The sequence below is a fragment of the Hakea prostrata genome, chromosome 4 (assembly GCF_041222555.1).
Source record: "Hakea prostrata isolate BN-2017 chromosome 4, UWA_Hpros_2, whole genome shotgun sequence".
In the NCBI taxonomy this organism is placed as follows: Eukaryota; Viridiplantae; Streptophyta; class Magnoliopsida; order Proteales; family Proteaceae; genus Hakea; species Hakea prostrata.
The window spans coordinates 20,429,215-20,449,289 of NC_142603.1; the positions used below are offsets into that span (position 1 = coordinate 20,429,215).

Consider the following 20,075-nt stretch of genomic DNA (forward strand, 5'->3'; position numbering starts at 1 on the left):
GTCTTTTGTGGCAGTGAAGCTTGATATGAAGAGAGCAAATAATCGGTTGGAATGGTGGTTTATATTCTCTATTCTTACTAGATTGGGGTTTAGAGTGAAGATGGTGGATATGATAATGAATTTAATATCCTTAGTCACCTATACCTTCCTCATTAATGGTGGAGAACAATTCTCTATCACATGAAACGCAGTATCAGACACGGTGATCCCCTCTCCCTGGCTTTATTTGTGATATGTTCCCTTTGCTAATCTAATATTATTGCAAAAAAGGAGTTCGAAAAAGTGGTGAAGGGTATCAAGATTAAAGGTAGGAAAGCCCCTTTTGCTCAGCTTATGTTTGCGGATGATTGCATTTTGTTCTCAGAAGCAAGATTGAGTAGTATTTATATTCTCAAGGAGTGCCTATTTTTCTATTGCCAAGCCTCAGGACAAACAATTAACTACAACAAATCATCCATGTGTTTCAGCCCAAACACTCTACAAAGAGTTAAGAGATGGTTCTTAAAGATCTCTAAAGTGAAATACGGAGATGGTCCCTCAAAATACCAGCTTGCCTACGGAAGTTGGGGTTTCCAAGGTGAAGTTGTTTCACTCATTAAGTGATAACATGGAGAAGAAATTTAGCGGTTGGTTAAAGAAATTACTCAACCATAGGGGTAGAGAGATATTACTCAAGTCGGTGGCTCTTCCCTCCTCTAATTACACTACTTCACACTTCAAAATCTCAAAGACCATTCATAAAAAGGTACAAGCTAATTAAGGCAGCTACATTTTTTTGGGGTGGCAATGAAGAGAAGAGAACAATACATTGGGTGTCCTAGAAGAGGTTGGCAAAGCATAAATATCAAGGGGGTTAGGACTAAGAGATCCATTTATGCATAATCGAGCTCTTTTTAGCAAGGTTGCATGGAGGTTGATGATAGACCCGATATCGGATTGGGCAAGATTTATGAAGGCAATCTATTTCCCATCAGGTGATTTTTTGGAGGCTAGATTGGGAAACAACCCATCATGGGCATGTAGAAGCATCTTGGAAAGAAGGGTTGTCATCAAGAAAGGGTGGATTTGGAGCATTTTCAAGGGAAATAAAATAAACATTTGGACAGATCCTTGGGTTCTTAAACTAAAAGGTTCTAGGATTACTTCACCAAGCCCTTCAGGAGTACTATGAATATAGTGGAGGAACTCATAGAGAAAGAAACTAGAACTTGGAAAGAAGAGGAGGTCAAAAAATGGTTCATAAGGAAAGAGGTGGAAGCAATATTGTCCATTCACTTATCTCTTTTCCCAAAGGAAGATGAAATTATATGGGGTGAAATTAATGACGGTATATTCTCGGTGAAAAGTGCATATAAGCTCCAAGAAAGACTCCAATATAAAGAGGAGAAGTGTAAGCCATCATCATCAAAGTCTCATGGATGGGAAGAGCTCCAGCTTGAAGATTGGAATACTATATGGAAATGGCCCACCCTGCCCAAAATTATCTCATTGCTGTGGAGAGCATGCAATGAAAGCCTTGCAACTATGGTTGGCTTGAATAGTAGAGGTACTAAGGGGGATGACAATTGTGGTGAATGCGGGGAATGAGAAGAAGATTTCACACACATTTTGTTTCGATGTAACTTTTCAAGACAAGTATGGTTTGGCAGCCCTTTATCTTGGAGAAGTACCTCAACAAATCCAAGTAGTATGACCGAGTGGATTAGAGGTTGGAAAGATGTTAGAAAGGAAAGTGAAAAGTCTTACAAGTTTATTTCCTTCATAGCATGGACCTTGTGGAGAGCGAGAAATGACCAACCAAAGGGGGAAAAAGGTGGACAACAAGAGAGGTGATTTTTTAGGCTACAAAGGCTCATGAGGAGTTTTGGCAACATGGAAGAAAGACTCAATATGGGGGTGGAGGGATACCAAACTCACTTGATAATAGGGGTTGTGCTTGGGCTTCCCCGGCTCAACCTTTTTCCAAGCTAAATGTAGATGCTTCGTGGAAAGAAAAGACGGGCAAAAGTGGAGTTGGGTTTATAGTGAGAGATTAGGAAGGGTTGCCGCAACTTGCATGGTCCATCCCATCTCATTTCTCTTTGGTTTTGGAAGGTGAGACCCTTGCACTCCAAGAAGGGTTGCTTCACTATTTAGCTCATGGCATTGGTTATGTGCAAGTGGAAACGGACAATCAACAGTTAGTGATGCTAATTAAAAGCCATAGCACAGATTCTCCCTCTTCAGTGAAGCCCTTGATTGAAGATATCCACACCTTAGCTGAAAATGTTGTAGATTTTCAGATTTCTTATATTCCTAGGAAAGCTAATGTAATAGTTGACATCCTAGCCCAAAAGGACCTTTCGGTTGGGAGTTCGAAAGATTGGTTAGATTCCAATGAGTGGTTATTGCTCGGCCACTTCCTATGCTCCTTATGAATGAACTACTTGGTTATCCAAAAAAAAAAAAAAAAAAAAGAGTAACACAAGCTTGGAATTATTAACTAATGTGCCCCCTAAAAAAGGTAAAGGATGTTGAGTGACCACCTTGGAGTTAAAAGTTAATCTGGACTCTATAACTGTAAAGAGCATTGAGTAACTCTCTTGGTGGAGTCAAAGTTGGGAATTGTTTGGCCCATTCTATAGCCACCCAGTCCATTTCAAGCTAGACTTGCTGGCCGTTATCCACTTCCTGGATTCAATTCTTGCTTGGTTGTCTAATTACCCAAACAAACAAAAAAAAATCTTATCTTCCTATCCAATCTACTTGACCTTTTTGCATGTTAAGCCAGCTAGGTCAGATCTAGATCCGCCTAACCCGATAATTTGAGACCCCTACTCACAATTTTAAAGACCATCTTCCTTAGATGTTCTCCCTTAATGAGATGAAGAGAACATGTCAAGTATTACCTCTATTTTCATTTATGAGCACTTGGTATGTTTAATAGTAATAGTTAGAGAGGGGGGGGGGGGGAACACCTTAGATTTGTTACTTGACTTCTATATGGGCATATGAAATCAAGATCTTCTCAATTTGAGTTTTCTGATACTTCAGCGCATCTGTAATTAATTACTTTTCATTACCAAAAGAAGTATATATTTGTTAATATTTAACCATGTTTCTAGATAAAAATGTAACAAGAGGGATATAATGGGTCTTAGGGCAATCCCTTTGGAACTGCAGGTTGAGACTTAGAAAGTGGATGGTGGGTTAAGGGAAGTATGATTTAGATGTTGCAAAGCATGCTACTATTCGTATTCAAGTGCTGCCTAACAAGTCTCCTAAAGAAGTGGTGTTAGAGGGCTGGTGTAAACCAACATTGAGGGGTTAACTTTGGGGAATCCAGGCCAAGCTTGTGTGGGTGAGTTTGATTTGGAATTCAAGAGCCAAGGTGCTGACTTTTTTCTGCTAGTACTTGGGAGTCAACTCTAGCCTAGAAGCAGAGTTCATAGGTCTAATGAGGATCCAGATCCTGGACCCCCATGCCCCTGCCCTCAGAAAGGGCCTGACACAAGCTTGTCCATAGTACACAAGCAAGCCTAGATGGGGGAGGGGGTGAGATGGGAGGACAGGCAGTTGGGTGGAGAGGATATACGCATATCTAATGAAGGGTATGGCAGCAGCACATGCTCTTGAAAGTTATGGATAGAGACCGATTCGGTGTTTGTTGTGAGTCTTGTGACAACCATAGTCTCTTTAGATCTGTTGGTTCCTGCTTCAACAATAGTATGGATTGGAGAGTTATTTGGAGGTTTTTAGAGTGGAGGATTACTCACTTTTGTGAGGCTAATCCAATTACAGACTTCCTTGCAAGGTCAATGGCAAAGGATCAGACTTCGATCCCATTGGGGAGTGACCTGAAGACATTCAAAGGGAGTTAAACTGAGATGCCTTGCAACTCTCTCAATGTAGATTGGTTGAGCCCAATGGCTCCTGACTCTTAAGGGGTTTTGGACTGTGATTGTCTTGCTTCATTCAAAGATAAAAGAACCAATGAGATAGATGTATTGGGAGCAACTGATATTAGAGGGTTAAGTGTATTTGATTCCCTACAGTATGCATTTGTATTTATTTTATAATCAACAATGTTTGATCTTAAAAAAAAAAAAAAAAAAAAAAAAAAAAAACTGTGTGGGATTGCCATGATGGGAATCTGTGTTGAAAGATTCTCGATGCTGGTTTATTAAGATTTATTATAGAATGTGTAATATGTAACAGGGGTTAGCAGGGGCAGTATGGTCTTTTTCATGTAATAGGATAGTTTGTCTTATTTTATGTTTTGAGGGCAATAGGGTAATTGCATACCTTATTAGAGGATATGTATTTGGGGTTTTGAGGATCTCATCTCATTCGCACGATATCACTCTCTCTCCTCTCTATTTTTCTCTCGGGTTATTGCTCTCGGTCTCTGCTGGTTCTTCATCTGCTGTTGAGGGTTTCGGTTAGCCCTGATGTGTTCTTGGTGATGGTTCTTTGCTCTTGTACAAGGCTGAAGCAGTGTATACTGTTTGGTGCATGTAAAGGCTTCGGTATTTGATGCTCTTGGATTCACGCAGGAGATACTTGAAGCTCTGGTTGCATCTTGATTCAGGTGTGGTTGTTCCATTGTTTCGGTTGTTATCTCTAGTCTTTGTACAGAGTTTTGTCACTGTCTAGGGCTGTAACCTTCCTCTGTTATTTGAAGATTGCATATGCTTGGTGAGAGCATATCTCATCCTTGGATATAGGTCTCTGACCGAACCAAGTAAACCTTGTGTTGTGTGTGTGTGATTCCTTCTTCTCTTCTATTGTGATTGATTATTCCGCTGCGTTAGGTTAGTTTTCTTAACAGAATGGAAAAATATTCTTTCCCTTATAACTGTACTCTTCAATGTTGCTGCTACATGAGAGAACAAATGATTTAATTGACAATCAACAATATGTAAAACAGAATAAAGAATCCAACCTGTATTCTTTGAAGGACCACTGCATCCTTCCAAGTCAAGTTAGATACAGGAACTGCAACTCTAAACCCCCACCCTATCTGGTAGGAATCTTTCTAAGTAGTTTACAGTAATCTCAATGTTGACAGGCCAAAAATAAAAAATAAAAAATAAAAAGGGAAAAAAAATAACCTACACCATGTCACACGATGCTGACAGGGAGCATATCCTTCTAATTCAATCATCGTAAAGAAACCTGCTATTAATTCCAGCCCTATGGAGTTGCAAACCTTTTGTCGAAGTAACAGTAATCTCAGTATCAGCGGGAACGAAAAGCACAGCGCCTTCTGATATATTTTCTCCAAATGAGTCTGTTTGCATTACCCCTTCTCCAGCTGTGACCAGGAAAATGGATGGTCCTGGGATTGCTGGAAATACTGTGAACTTTCCTTGAGGAAGAATGCAGCAATCAACCTCAAATTCATCAAAAGGTGGGAGGTATCTTTTTGTATATGGATTCAAGGGAACCCCCTGCAAAATTTCAAGGGAACCCTGCAGCCAACACTAGATCAGATGCTTGCCACTGAATAGCCCAATTACAATTAGCTCAGTTTTAAGTATCACAAAAACATGAGTACAGACACCATGGAAAACTGATCATAAATCAACTAGAGACCAGTAATGTAATCTCAGTTAAAGTCTGCTATTTTGGACCTCAATCTGAGAACCATTCTCAAGGGCCTGGAGAAAATCTAGTTTAAATGTAACTTGCAGTTCCGAATAACCAAAAAGAAAGTCCATTACCTGTTTGTACGTAAGCATAGAACAAAGATTTTGAACATCTCGGTACTTGGAGGTGAGGCCAGCACGCACAACATTATCTGAGGTTGCCATACACTCAACACAATCTCCGAATATATACGCATGAGGTTCATTTGGCCCCAGGTACAATGCTTCACCAGGTTTAAGCTTCATGTAATTTAAGAAGAATGCAACCATAACACCAATATCACCAGGATATTGCTTCTCTATACGTAATACCAGTTGTTCCTTGTCTGTCAATTGTCTTACCTAATTCCCACAAAATAATAATAATAATAAAATGAAGACATGAAGACTGGAGAGTGAAAAGAATATAGCAGCAAGAATAAACAGGTTCGTGATGACAAAAAGTTTTAAAATTGCAACAGACAAAATGAAATAACATTAAAAAAAAAAAAGAAACGTATGTTGTATGTATATAAATACATAATTTTTTCCATTCATTAATATCACACATGATGGTATCTCACCAGTGCTCCTTGCACTGCTCTTTCCAAGCCTAGATAAGGAACAGGGTTTCTGTGTGAGGTCGGCAACATATATGCATAGCTAACCCCAGAATCGCTGAAATAAGCCTTTCCTAGATTTGAGAGTTGATATCATATCCAACATAAGAAATAAATAATCTTGCAGCAAATGAAATACTTTTAGGGATCCAGGGGACCAGTGATGTGTACGAACACGCACACACATACAGGGAATTATATATGTTAAAACATAAAAGGTCAGTAAAAGTTTGGCATTAGATACAGTTATATTGTTGTCAAAGCCATGAAAATATGAATTGCAATGGTGAACAAAAACAATTTTCAGATGGACCTCAGAAATTCACGCTACTTCTACTTGAACAAGGATGCAACTTGAGCAGTCCAAAACTCTGGCTTAGTTATTAACTAAGTAGGGCTGGGGCTCTGCTCTACTCAAAGTTTGTTAATTGCTCATCCTAGCCTTGCCTGAGTGGCATCCTATACATGAATTTTGTCAATGGTAACAATAATTGTAACATTCTTTCATTATCTTTTCTCATGAAAGAGAAAAAGTACAGAAAAGTGTAGCTGATGATCCTTTCTCAGATAAAAAGGAGACTGAAAACTTAGGTGAGGAAAAATTCATGTGCTATTTTATAGCTACAGAATGCCTATACTAGTTTTTATTTCCACCACAATAGAACCTTCATGCCTAAATGAAGTAAGTACGACAGTCTCCCTGAATCTCCCTCTCCTATTCCTGCTAAATCAGGATTACCAATGAATATCCATCACTGCTTCACTGACTGAGCTTCCCGAAGAAAATGAAAAAAAAAAGTCAATGTTTCAAGGGTGGTGAAAGTGGAACATTCAAGAATGCATAAATATGATAAGATTGTGAAGTATCTCCAGCCAGTGCTTTCTAGAGATTTACTTTTCCTATGGTAAAAAATAATCAGAAAATTATGGCGTCACCAAATATTTCTGTTATACATGATACGTCTAGCCCTCGTAGTATAAGATTGTTCCATTGAGAAAATGATGAAAGTTCTAAAATCATATAGAGTTTGAAAATATCTCTGATTACCTTCCTTTGCATGGTCAAACGCCTCTTCATTTTGTACACAGTGTCTGAGATTGAGCTTTCACTTGCAGACATTAGTCGGGTGACAACAGACTGCAGCAGAGCTTTAACCTTCTTCTCCCCAGACTGCTCATTAACACATAGAACTTGATCTGCTTCATCATCACCAACCAGTTCTACGATCTCGGGAACAGTACGAAGAACATTTTTAAGCTCCTGCAGGAATAGAAAATAGCCTACAAATGAGTCATGCTGTAAGCTATCTAAAATCACAACTAGAGCACCATCTTCCCGGCCCCTTTTTTGGATGAAGACGATGTTGATAGCATGCACCTGCTATAATAATACTCCCTGGGATACCAGAAAAGTACAGGCAGTTGCTCCCTCAAAGACATACAATCTTCAGAATGCCTAGGACTGAGCCTTGTGCACATTCCTTTAAGAATGGGCATAGACAAAAACAAATATGGGATTATTGGGAGCGCATGTTTTCAAATATCCCCACTCAAACTAAGAATGATGCTAACATCAATACTTAATAAAAAAATAAAAATTTTCATGATCACAGTTGTCAAAGTGAACAGGAGAACCAAGGTGCTGGAGTGGGGCCCACCTAGAAGTTGCCTAGGCATCCTAGTTATGCAATGTAGGAAACTAATTTACAGGCATATGTGCATGCAATATAGAATCCATATTTATGCAATCTAATATAGAAAAACTAAAAATGATCTAAATGAGAAAATCAACATACAATATACAGATTATAGAATAGAATATAAGCATATCCATCAAAAAGAGTTTGGATGCCAGGGTAGTGCCTAAGGGACAGCCAGGCAAGTATGGTCATGATATGCAAGACCTCAGAGCCAATTAAGCATAGAACAAGAAGGTAAGATGGGTATGGGTATCCTTTACCCTCTTAATGCTTATATCCCTCTCAGCCATGAAAAATAAGGAGACAGCCCTTTTCTTTTAAGGGCTACCAAAGCAGCGATTATAACTGCTTGCTGCCATTTGATTTCCATTTACTTCTAGGAGTGCTATCTACTGCATGGACTTCACTGCTTCCACAATTTGGTCAACAAATTCAAACAAAACTTTGGTCTCAGTTGCAATTGGAAACATCATTGAACCAACTCATTTCCTACATAGAATAATTTCTGTATATTTCACTCTTGGTTATGCTATTCCCAGTTTACCTTACAGAAAGCCAATATAAATATAAAAAAATTGGATAAATAAGTGGAAGAAAAGAAGTGGAAAATATTTCTACCTCCTAGTTTGGTATTTAACACACACCTTAGAGGGATGAGACTATAAAATGATATCCTTCAGAGGAATATTTCTACTTGAAGTGCTTTGTCTTTCAAAATATATTTATATGTTGGGCTGATTGATTGAACAGGTAAAAGGGAACAAAAATGGGACAAATAGGATAGATCTGGAGCACCACCTGCTAGGAGCTCTTGTTTGACAACCAAGACCAAGTCTTTGATGAGTCTCACCCAAAGAATACCAAATAGAACAATCCAAAGTTGTCACAACTGGCTTACTACTTCAAAATTATCTAAGATCAAGGGATTCTTAAGAGATTTTGGGCTCACCTAACTTTAAAGCAATACGTAGTTCGTTGGGATGAACTCCTCCACTTCCCCTCACTCTCTGCCTCCAGCAGACCCCCTCCTCCTCCAGATGCCTCTGCTCTCCCCTCAACCTTCTCTCGTCTCTTCCCTTTCCCCTTTCCCTATTCCCCAACAATGGAGTTCTCCTTTGGCCTATTCCACCCTCCATCATTGAAGGCCAAGTGGCCAACTCAGGGCCTTCTGTCCTTCAGGAATCCTTGAAGAAGAAGCATCACGATTGAGTAGAAGCCTCGTGGGAATTTCCTTGGCTCCAGCCCTCCGTTCTACATCATCAGCTCCTCCCTATCCAAGCAATGGAAACCCAGTGGCTCCATGGAGACCAACCTTCTTAGCCATGGGTTTTTTCTCTTCAAGTTCTCGGATGATGTCAACCTATGCAAAGCTCTCAAGCTTGGGTGGTAGGGAAAACGCCTCTGTTCCTCCAACAGTGGAACCATAACCTCCAGCTTATTAGAGAAGATCACTCCTCTCTTCCTCTCTGAATCTCCTTCCCAAGACTGCCTTTACACTTCTGGTGTGCAGACAGGATTAGCATAGTTGGTTCCACTCTAGGAACATCCCTCTTCTCCAATGCAAGAGCCATGAAGAAAAATTGCCTCTACTTAGCGAGGTTGTCCATAGATGTCTAGGATGATACTCCCCTTTCTCTTCGATCTTCATCAGGGAAGAAGCTAATCATAGCATTTGGCAAGAAATCAAGTTTGAATGGAGGCCTCTGCATTGCTTAGCCTGTAAATCATTCGGCCATCCCTCCTTTGTGAAAATGCCTACCCATACTTCATTGGAGCAGGTCTCTGCCCCATCGATCACTTCTTCCTTAGGAGATCCCACCCTCACTGGAGCTGCCACTCAACCACCCTCCAAAGGCTTATCAGCCCAACCCTTTGTCTGGTGTCCTCTCCACATCAGCCTAGCCCTTTTTCTAGCATGCTTCCTCCTATATCCTCTGACCTAAACCCTATAAGCCTAAATCATTCGCTTCCTTGTTCCCTAACACTGACTGTCCTTTATCTTCTTCCTCTGACCTTTAATCATAGATAGTCCCTCCTTTTGAACTGCTTCTTGCTCCTATCACTCCAGCACTAACCTTGCAACAAACCCCGGCTCTAATGCCATTACTATAATATCTCTTGCCTCTATCTTTGTGACACCCCCTTGTTGAACATGAGCCCCCTCTTTCCCATTTTAGTTCTTTTCCCCTCCCCCAGATTTGCTTCCTCCAGTGACTTCTTCTTTCCCCATTTGCAAAAGCATTGCCTCTCCCGCCTGCTGGTGTCTCCCATCTTTCTCTTGGTTTTCGTCCCTCCCCATTGTGGGCTCTCTTGTGGGCCTTCCTGCCCAACCCTATCTTGGCTCATTTTCTCTCTCCTTCCTCTCAACCTTCTAACCTCCAGCCCATATGCTCTTTGGCCCGTTCCCCTTCTAATTTCTAACCCCTCTTGACCCAGCCCTCTTCTCTCCTTCTATGGCACCACCCAGAACATTACCTTGTTCCTCATTTTCTCACTCTTCTAGGGTGGACCCGGACTCCAGTTCCCTTAATTCCTCTGGCCCTTCTCCATCTTCTCTTCACTCCTTGGCTAGTCTCCTTCCCCTTCTATTGGCCCAGTCCTTGCTCCTCCTCCTTGCCTTCTTATCCCTCTCCGGGGCTTTCTTCTCCTCCACACTAGGATCATAGGAGAAGCAGCCGATCAACTCAGGGGTGTCAACACTTTAACGAAGACTTCATTGTCGAGTTTAAGTCTTCTAGGAATAAGAAAAAGAAAAACAAGAAAGACTAGCTTGTTCCTCGAGCTTGTCTTGTTTCGTTGGCCTTCACTGCCTTGTTCATTTTTATTTTTTTCTTAGGGCCTTGTCGTTTGTGGTTGAGCTCTTCCCTTTGCTCTCTTGTTGTATACTCTTCCCACCCCCCCTTCTCTCTTTTTGGTAATGAATTCTCTGTTCATCCAGAAAAAGGCTTGTTATGAAGTATGGTTCACAATTTACATTCATAACTAAACACAATAACCACTTGTAGGAAGAACATTCAGACATTCAAAAACTTCTATAAGCTGGAGAAAGAATTCTGCCAAAGAGACATGGAGGTGTCTTGCTGCATTACAAAAGAATTATCATTTACCCTGCAAAGAACCAGGAGCAAACTTCATGGCTGAAGGCCTGGGAGGAACAATCCCCAGGATTTGCTAATACAGTTTATGCTTTAGGAGTCTAAAAGCAAAAACTACAAGAAGGATTGATATTTAAATCAACAGAATCAGGTTATGGACAGTACACAATCAATTAATCTATAAATATTGAAAATCAGATCAGATCATCAATGAACAGATCCGGGATCAATATGATTGAGATATGAATCAACAGAATCAGGCTATGGACAGTACTGGCAATCAATAATCTATAAATACTGAAAATCAGATCAGATCATAAATGAACAGATCTGGGATCGATATAACAATAACAACAAGCCTTGTCCCAACTAAATGGGGTCAACTACATGGATTCTTGTCTTCCAATCAGCTCTGTTTAAGGCCATGCTAGATACAAGGCCTAAGCTATGCATAACTTTTCTCACCACTTCTCTTAAGGTTATCATAGGTCTGCCCCTAGCTCATCTAATTCCTTCATTTTCACTTCCTTATATAGGGGCATTTATAGTTTTGCGTTGAACGTGGCTATGCCAGCTCAAACAACTTTCTTGTCGCTTATCACTTACTGGAGCTACTCTCAGACCAGCTCTAATATGACCAATCCTTATCTTATTCTTCCTAGTTTTTCCACTCATCTAGCTTCGCATCCTCATTTATGCCATTCTGAGTTTATCTATATGATGCTTTTTAATAGCCCAACATTATGCACCATACATCATAGCTAGTTTAATGACAGTCTTATAAAACTTTCCTTTGAGCTTTAAAGTAATATGTTGATCATAGAAGACCCCGAACGCATCTCTCGACTTCATCCACCCTATTTTAATTCCTTGGAAAACATTATCTTCTATATTACTATTTTTATTTATGATTGAACCAAGGTACCTAAAACCATCACTTTGAGGAATCTCCTTATCGTCAAGCTTCACCACCTAATCTTCCGCCCGATCATGACCAAAGTTACGAACTAGACATTTTGTCTTCGTTCTATCTAGTTTAAAGCCTTTTGATTCTAAAGTTGCTCTCTATGATTCTAATGAACAAATTTGGGATTGATATAATTTTTTTTTTTGGATGAATGAAAGAATACAATAAACAAAAGGTGAAGGGGGGGGGATACAAGAAATAGGGCAAAGCCCAACAAAGCTGAATGGCCCGAAGCAAAAGGGATAATAAAGGACAATCAAAACCCGAGGCAAAACATGAGAAATCCCTAACGCTTTCTATTTTTCTTCTCTTTATCAGAAGGATGAAGCTCCACAACAAAGTCATTATCCAAATTGTGGCAAACTCTAGTAGACCGGTTGCTTCGCCTACAATCTTAAAGAGGGTGAGAAGGGGTTTCTGAAGAGGAAGAGTCCTCTAGTTGGGACGAACCGAAGGTGGAAAGGATGGTAAGATGAGGGTTAAGAGAGGGGGAAGGAAGGAGTATTGGGTGGGGGGGGGGGGCTGGGCAAGAGAGGGAAATGGGTCATGATTGTGAGGGCTGGGGGATGATAGGGGTTGGGCCAATCTAGGCAGGGAGGGGGGATCTAAGATAGGAACATTGGCCTCTAGGCCCAATGAAGGGTCCACAAGCCTAGAGAGGGAAATGGGAGGGGTTAGAACTGAGGACAAACCGAGAGGGGTGGTTCACCTAGAGTGGGTGGGTTAAGAAGGGGTTGAACCAAATTAGGGCAAAGGGAACCTGTTGTGACTCCCCGAAAGAGTGGAGATATTGGGGATGAAGAAAATACAGTTTTCAAAGGAGGACCTAGGAGAAACAACAGAGGGGGAGTGGACTGCAAGGGCCAAAGAAGAAAGAGAAGGAGGGTCAAATCAGGAGCAGGTGAGAGTAACAGCTCAAAAACGACAGCTAGAGATTTGAAAGGAGAGGGGTGGAAGCAGCGGTCAATGTAAGGTCTTTAGCAACTAGCAAAGTATGGTCAACAATGGAACCATATGGGAAAGAGTTGGAGGTGACGACAGGAGTCCTGTCACTACAACTCCTCCCTCTGAAACTCTCGTAATCTGCCCCCTTTAAAATCTCTTCCCCTATCATCCCCTACATCTTCAACACCGTCCAAACCTAGAAGATCAAACCGGTTTTGGATAGAAGTAGGATGACTAATGGGAGCATTCGAAACATCGGAAGGACATTGCCAAAGGGGAAGAGGTTGCAAACAACACCTTGGAGCCACTTCTCCAGTAGAAGAGGGGAGAAGGTAGCCTACGGCAAATTTCCTCCATAAGTATCATGACCAAACAATTTGCAGGTCTCACAAAGGGGGGGCTTCCAATCGAAACAGACTTCTTGAGTGAAACGATGCCCATTTGCTTTGGTGATGGAGATAGAAAATGGAAGAGGAGCCTAAGCCGATACCTGAATGCAAAGACAAAAAAAGAGAGTTTTTCTTCATTCTTATTTCTCTTGTTTGAGAATAGGGGCGTTCCAGCGGTAGAACCCACAATACTCAACCCCTCAATGCACCATAAGTAAAGCAGCAACCCCCGGGGAGAAACCCAAAGAGGAAGGAAAGAGAGGTTCTCACGGGTGAACTAAATCTTGTGGTGGCATTGTCTAAGGAACAACTCTCTTTCCAACCATCCATGGACTTTCCCTATGGAGATCTTCTTCATCAGTGAATTTGAAGAGAAAGAATTCCATAGTCCAGTAGGATAGTCTCCAAGGAACCGAAGGGCCTCCATTACTTGTCCAACAAAGCTTTAACAATGGGAAAGGAAGAGTGAGAACCAAGGAGGTGACCAACAAGACATTTACTCCATTTGGCTGCTTCAACATCAAGAACACCCTCAGGACAAAAGGCAGTTACCTTACCATCAAGGATGGTTGGGAGAATCCAATGAAGGGTGAAGCCATGACATTAGAGGAAAGTTGGGTGAAGAGGGAAGATGAGGTGGAAGGGGGTGATGGACACAGCTGGGCAAAGGTGGATGCAGATGGAGGCATTTCCAAAGGCAGTGGAGGTGAAGGGATGGGGGTGGATCAGTCATAACCAAACAAGGTGATTTTCAACTAACCTTTCTTCTTAGTGCATTTACAATCTCGGGAATAAATTAAAGGAGTTCGAGGAAGATTTTAGAGAATAAGATGACCAAAGAAAATGAATTAGGACAGCTCACACCTGAATGACAAAAAGGATAGAAGAAGAATATATAAGATCTGATGTGGAATACCAAAAGGGACTATTATATTGACAGGGACAATTCAAGTCATTGATTCAATTCCCACCGTCAGTCTCATATACACTTTGATGAGCCGTTCGGATACGTCAGAACCCCTACATTAATTTATCAATTCAAATTGAACTGTTAGTACATAGGCTTGCAGAATCAGAAAAGGTGGGCAGCTCAAAAGCTCCTGAAAAATCTAAGCGAAAAGAAAAAATTATTTGCCCCAAACATCTTTATCTGATGAAGGGTGTATTGCAAAAATAATAACCTTTTGAAACTCCTAAACTGATTCAAGGATTTTATCACTCCAACACACTAACTTAGTAGAGCAACAACAAAAACATCTCAGCCTATCCAACTAAATGGGATTGGCTACATGGATCCTTTCCTTCCAATCAGCTCTATTTGATGACATACTAGATATAAGGCTTAAGCCTTGCATGTATTTTCTACTCCTAAGATTATTTTATGTCTGCCACTAGCTCTTTCAGTTCCTTCAATCTGAATTAAATCACTCCATACTAGAAAATTCATATCTCTGTTGAGCATGGCCATGCCACCTCAAAAGACTTTCCTGTAACTTAATAGTATATAGGAACTTAACCTGGACCATCTCTAATATGACCATTCGTTATTTTATCCGTCCTAGTTTTGCCACTCATCCATCTCAACATCCTTATTTCCACTCTTAGCTTATCTATATGCTGATTATTAATTGCCCAACATTTACCATACATCATGGCAGATGACAGAAAGAAATGCAGATGATAATGGGCTGAGAGTTGATTCCTATTGTCAACAGTAAAGTTCACTTTGCCTCTCACAGTTCTTAAGCTTTATATTGCATGATGATGATAATAATGATAATTGTTATATTTATTTAAGTTATGAATAATGAGAAAAAATAATAACAGATACTTGTAAAACTTCATCAGATCTTCTAAGCTGGTTAGAATTTCATTTCTGAAGAGAAACAAGAACCTGCCTCCAAGAAAATCCCAGCAGAAAGAAAATGCAGCTCTTCAATTATTTACCACAGAAATTTTAGTTTTGCTTCATTCATATCTAAAGCACACTGTTATTTTAAGTAATCAACTGTAAGGGCACAAAATTTAAAAACAGATGAACTTCCTTCTAATGGGAAGAAATGTCAATTACCTCAAGGCTGACAAACCCACACAAGGCCTCAAATTCTGTTAATGCCAAAGCCATTTCAGGTTTATGGTTACTGTCTTTGTAAAGTGTTGGTTGCAGTTTATGCAAAAACCTAGCCAGTTTCTTGTCTGGATGAGCCTGTATAGACAATGCTTTTGCAACTGAAAGTACCTATAGCACCACAAAATTTAAGAGCACAATTGAAGAAACTTAGTTGTGTTAAACAAATTCCAGAAAACTCCTAGAAAAGTGGAATACAATAAGACCTATACATTCCTTAAGGGAAAATATGAAAACCAAAATTGAGATATACACAAAAAATAAAAAATAAATAAATGAAAAGGAATACCTTGAATAAGAAAGGAAGGTCTGTGCCCCATTTCTTCACAATCTTATTGCCAAGGACACTAGGGTTTTCCAGAATCCATGACTTGAGACTAATGAACTCTGAGTCACAATCTCTGACTTTACTGTTGTTAATGACAAATGATGACCCAGATTCATGAGTTCCCATCCAAAATTCTGCATATGGTTCATCCAGTTGGATATCCAATCCAGAATTCAGTGAGAACAATCTAGCCGCCTTGGATTCTTCCCCAGTTCTCCCCCAATCATAGTTTTGAACTGAACATCTCAACCTTTTTGGCTCATTCTTCTTCCTCTTTTCAGCACCCCCTTTCATATTTGTTGCACTCTTTACGCACACTGCTGCAAATAAAGAAAATAGTGAGGGGAAAGGAAAAAACAATACTGTGAATCTCTAGTCAAACCATTTAAATGAGAGTAACAGGAGAAGGTTAGACAATAAGAAAGAGGAAAAGCAAAGGAAATTAAAGTGGGATTTTGTGCAAGGAACAGCATTTTTCTGAGGTAAGCTAAAGTACAAAATTGAAAAGTCTATTTAACTGATTTTTTTTTTTTTTCAAATGTACTGATGGTTTGATCGAAAATCTGATTTTCTTAGACATGTTCATCAAATTTTCCAATTGCCTTCACAAGGAATGCTTCAAGAATACATTGTTTTAACATTAACTGCCCACAATTGAAGACCTTAATATTTTTGCTTGCCTTACATTCAGATTTAACATTGGATCCCATGCCATACTGATCAGGAATACAGGCTTATCAAATCGAGATTGTTATGTTAGTTCTTCAGACATAGTAAGTTTAACACTATATCTATATCAATAGAAAGAGAAAGGAATACAGGCTTATCAATATGTGCTAAGCAGTGTAATGGGAATGAGAATATAACCGCTAAGGATTTGCTGAGTCATTTACTCAACGTGTTGTATTGCTTAGCAAAAAATAAACATCATATAGCGTAAAGTTATTATATAAATGAGAAATCATTGACAGAACAAAAGAGAGAACAAATATTTTATTGCACAACATAGACATCTTACACTTAGCTGGTAACAAACCAACACTCAAAACATCTTATATCACTACCCTTGCAACAGAATAATAAACGATCTAAATAAAAGAGTGGGGAGGGGGACATCAGGACTTCTTAACTCATGTTTATGCAAAAAAGCCTCACAAATAATGTGCTCCTAAATCAATTATTCAGAAAATTTCAGAAAGCCATATCCTAGAAGCTGCATGTGAAAGCACAAACCAGGAAAAAAAATACCAACATCAAGTCAAACAAAAAAGAGGGGGAGGGTGGGAGGGGTGGACTTCTAGCACTCTGTGGCACATATTGCAAGGATTCAACACTTCATTCCACACTTGCTTCTCAGTTCACTTACTATTGAGAGGATGAGAGGGGGAGTGGAGTTCATCCAGGAAGGTTCAATATAGATTGAAATTAAACTCTCATGAACTCCCAAAAGGATTGAGTTTGTCGCTAGTGCATTCTAAAGACAGCAGCAAGCTTTCTCCATGACCAGACTACCACCAATTAGGTCCATTGTGAAGAAGGTAAAGGCCAATTTGAAAATGTAGGCCAAGGAAATCGCTGCATTTCCGATGGTTTCTACAAGCTTTGTTTTATCCGAATGTCTGTGTTCATTGATACGTCATAATAATAAGGAAAAATTACAATTAGGCATGTAAAAAACATAAGACAATTAATTGAACTATTGTTTGACTTTTAGAGCTTCCATGAAACAAATCAGCTGCAGTGCTTAAGGAACGAAGGTACAGGGAAACCCTTTTGCACAAAATCAAATTTCACAGAAGCCCATTAAGAAGAATCAGCTGCAATGAATAGAAGTTCAATTCAGTTCCCAAAACATCTTCAGATCAGTCCCATATCCATAAATTTAACTACCAAGAAAAGGGCATTCATATGACACCTGCAACAAACCCTTTTGGCCCTTAACCCCAAATTACAACCACCATTGTACTAGAATTGAAGAATTTACTTGCATAGAGAGACTAAACATACCAGAGGTGAACAGAAGAGGAAGAAGGTTGAAGAACAACTGTAGATCTAAGCACCTTCAGCAGCAACTAAGACGGATCTGTAACACATTTAGAGAAATGGGAGACTAAAGAACCTCAGGGTCGATCTTTTACCTCGATCGACTCCGGAGATGCTGGGTTCAGGTAAGAATTAAGAAAGGTTTACAAGCAACAAGGGTAAAGAGAGCCTAAGAGAGAGAGAGGTTTCCTCGAAGGTTGAAGGGGGTTCTGCTTCTGTTTCTTTTTGGAAGGAAGAAGAAAACTAGAAGACCAACCGTTTCTCTTCCACGTAAGCAAAATGGTGTTCGAGCCACGTAAAATAATATGACGTGGCATGCTACGTGGACAGCATAAATACTGTATATACCTTGTCCTTTGCTAACGGTCAACCAGTCTACATAATAAATCTTTCTAAATTCCAGTCCGCTTCTGTTTGGAGGAGTGGAAAAGAATTTTGTCGAAAATTCCGTCTATACCATTTTTCAAAGAAATTTCTTTTTTTTTTTTTTTTTTTTTTCCTCAAGTAAGACAAGAGGTAATTAAAAAATTTGTGAAGATTGTTTTATTAACTTTTCTATACCCTTGTGACTCACTGCCTGTCATGCAGCATTCTGGCACGATCTAAATTGAATTGACTATAATATAATAAGAAGATTAGCCAAGAACTTGATAGTTGATATTGAAATATCAATTTTTTTTTTCTTTTTCTTTTGGAAGAGACATTGATAAATGAAAAAAAATTTTCTCTTTTAGATATATGAATTGGTCAATCCAAAATATGTTAGGTTTTTTATTAAAATCTATATTATCTATATATTAAGTTTCAAAATTAGTTTTTTCATTTCTTTTATTTAATTGTTTTGTTTGTGTGTGGGACCCTTGAAGTAAGGGTGGTAATGAGGCACCATGAGGTAAGGGTGGTAATGAGGCACCATGAGTTAAGGAGGCCCTTCATGACCTTGGTTAAAGGAGGCCCTTCATGGCTTTGGTTATGAGGCTCTTCATGATATTGGTCATGGGTCTTAAAGGTCTTGATCATGGTGATGAGGTGGGCTAACTTGAATGGTGGAATTACTCAAATTCTAACTCTTGACCTTTATTTCTCATTCAACTTCATGACCATTCATGGCCATTACCACGAGTGGGGTTAAGGTCTTGAATGGGTTAAGGCCTATTCATTCCAAAGAAGTGAATATGAGAGTTACTTCCCCAAGAGTGGGGAGGTTAGGTCAAGGGGTTTATTCACATTAGTGGAGGAGGGACAAACCATTGATTCTTCATTAGTGGAGAATTGATTCTCCCCTGTGGGGAGGTGTGGTTGGGCCATATAAACCCAACTCTTCCTTGCATATTGGTGCCATTGTCACCTCCTCACTCACATTATTTGTTTTACAAACTTCATTTCTTTCTTGAGTTGTCTAAGTGTTGTGCTCTAGCTTTTGGCTCCTTTAAGGGACTAGAAGAACTACCTCATCTTCAGTTGGAGGTTGCTTTATCTTGGAGGTGGTGGTGCGAAGAACCCTGGAGTAGGGGCATCAATTACCTTAAAGCAGCATCAGGGTGACCAACCCACAATCGGTGGTTCGGGTTGCTCTCAGCTCTTCAATTTGCAAAGACGATCTTCATCTCTCAATTGTATTGCGATTTCATCTTTGTATGTTTGAAGAATTTGTAATACAATTACCCCAACAAAATACAACATTGATTCTCTCAATGATGTTTTTTATTGCTATGATTTTAATAGGTGCACCTTATGGGTGTATATGGTTCGGCCAAATTGGCAGAGAAGATAATAAATCTGCAGATTGAATGTAGGGTGTGAAAATTGATCGTGATTCTCTCTTGGCTTTCTTTTGGATTCCCCTCTAGAGTTGAAGGAGATCCTTGGTTTGGAACTTGAGCTCTATTCTTGCTAATTTTATTTTGTAGTTTCTTTAGTTGTATGCAAAAAAATAAAAATAAATAATACACTATTACACTTATATTTGAATGCATAAAGTTACATACTTGAGGTGGAATAGGTTGGCATTTGAACTTTTTGATATTTTATTATGTTTATATCTTTAATTAAGTTCTAAATATGCTTAAAATTTTTCTTTTTTGCATGTTCTCTGCTTTCAAGATTACAGAAAAAAAAATTAATTAAACTCTTGCTCGCACGTGTTTTTATTTTTTTTTTTTTTGATACATAGACGGGTCAAAATACCCAAAAAAAAAAGGCAGAAATAAGATTAGCTAGCTTGAAAATCAACACAGAGAATCTCCATCAA

The 20,075-nt window shown here is 39.5% G+C and overlaps 1 protein-coding gene across 2 annotated transcripts; it reads right to left on the reverse strand.

The window, feature by feature from the left end:
• Positions 1 to 4,122: 4,122 nt before the first annotated feature.
• LOC149018406 (mannose-6-phosphate isomerase 1-like) lies at positions 4,123 to 18,064 on the reverse strand. 2 transcript variants are annotated; one of them, XM_089152681.1, is made up of 6 exons: positions 17,789 to 18,064; positions 15,743 to 16,098; positions 15,397 to 15,564; positions 7,278 to 7,490; positions 5,706 to 5,972; positions 4,123 to 5,453 (listed from the first exon to the last, which is right to left on the reverse strand). In XM_089152681.1, exons 2-6 carry the CDS (start codon positions 16,073 to 16,075, stop codon positions 5,139 to 5,141), a joined length of 1,296 nt encoding a protein of 431 aa, XP_089008807.1. In that variant the 5' UTR covers positions 16,076 to 16,098; positions 17,789 to 18,064; the 3' UTR covers positions 4,123 to 5,138. The 2 variants fall into 2 exon arrangements, with proteins under 2 accessions (XP_089008807.1, XP_089008806.1); XM_089152680.1 differs by having other exon boundaries at positions 15,743 to 16,101.
• Between the last annotated feature and the right edge of the window lie 2,011 nt (positions 18,065 to 20,075).

Bases quoted from the DNA above. Each gene is read 5' to 3' on its own strand.
- LOC149018406 (XM_089152681.1), bottom strand. From the start codon at position 16,075: ATGAAAGGGGGTGCTGAAAAGAGGAAGAAGAATGAGCCAAAAAGGTTG. The intron at 15,565-15,742 runs GTATTCCTTTTC...GTGGTGCTATAG, and splicing joins ACCTTCCTTTCTTATTCAAG to GTACTTTCAGTTGCAAAAGC. The intron at 7,491-15,396 runs GTAATTGACATT...CTATTCCTGCAG, and splicing joins GTGGGTTTGTCAGCCTTGAG to GAGCTTAAAAATGTTCTTCG.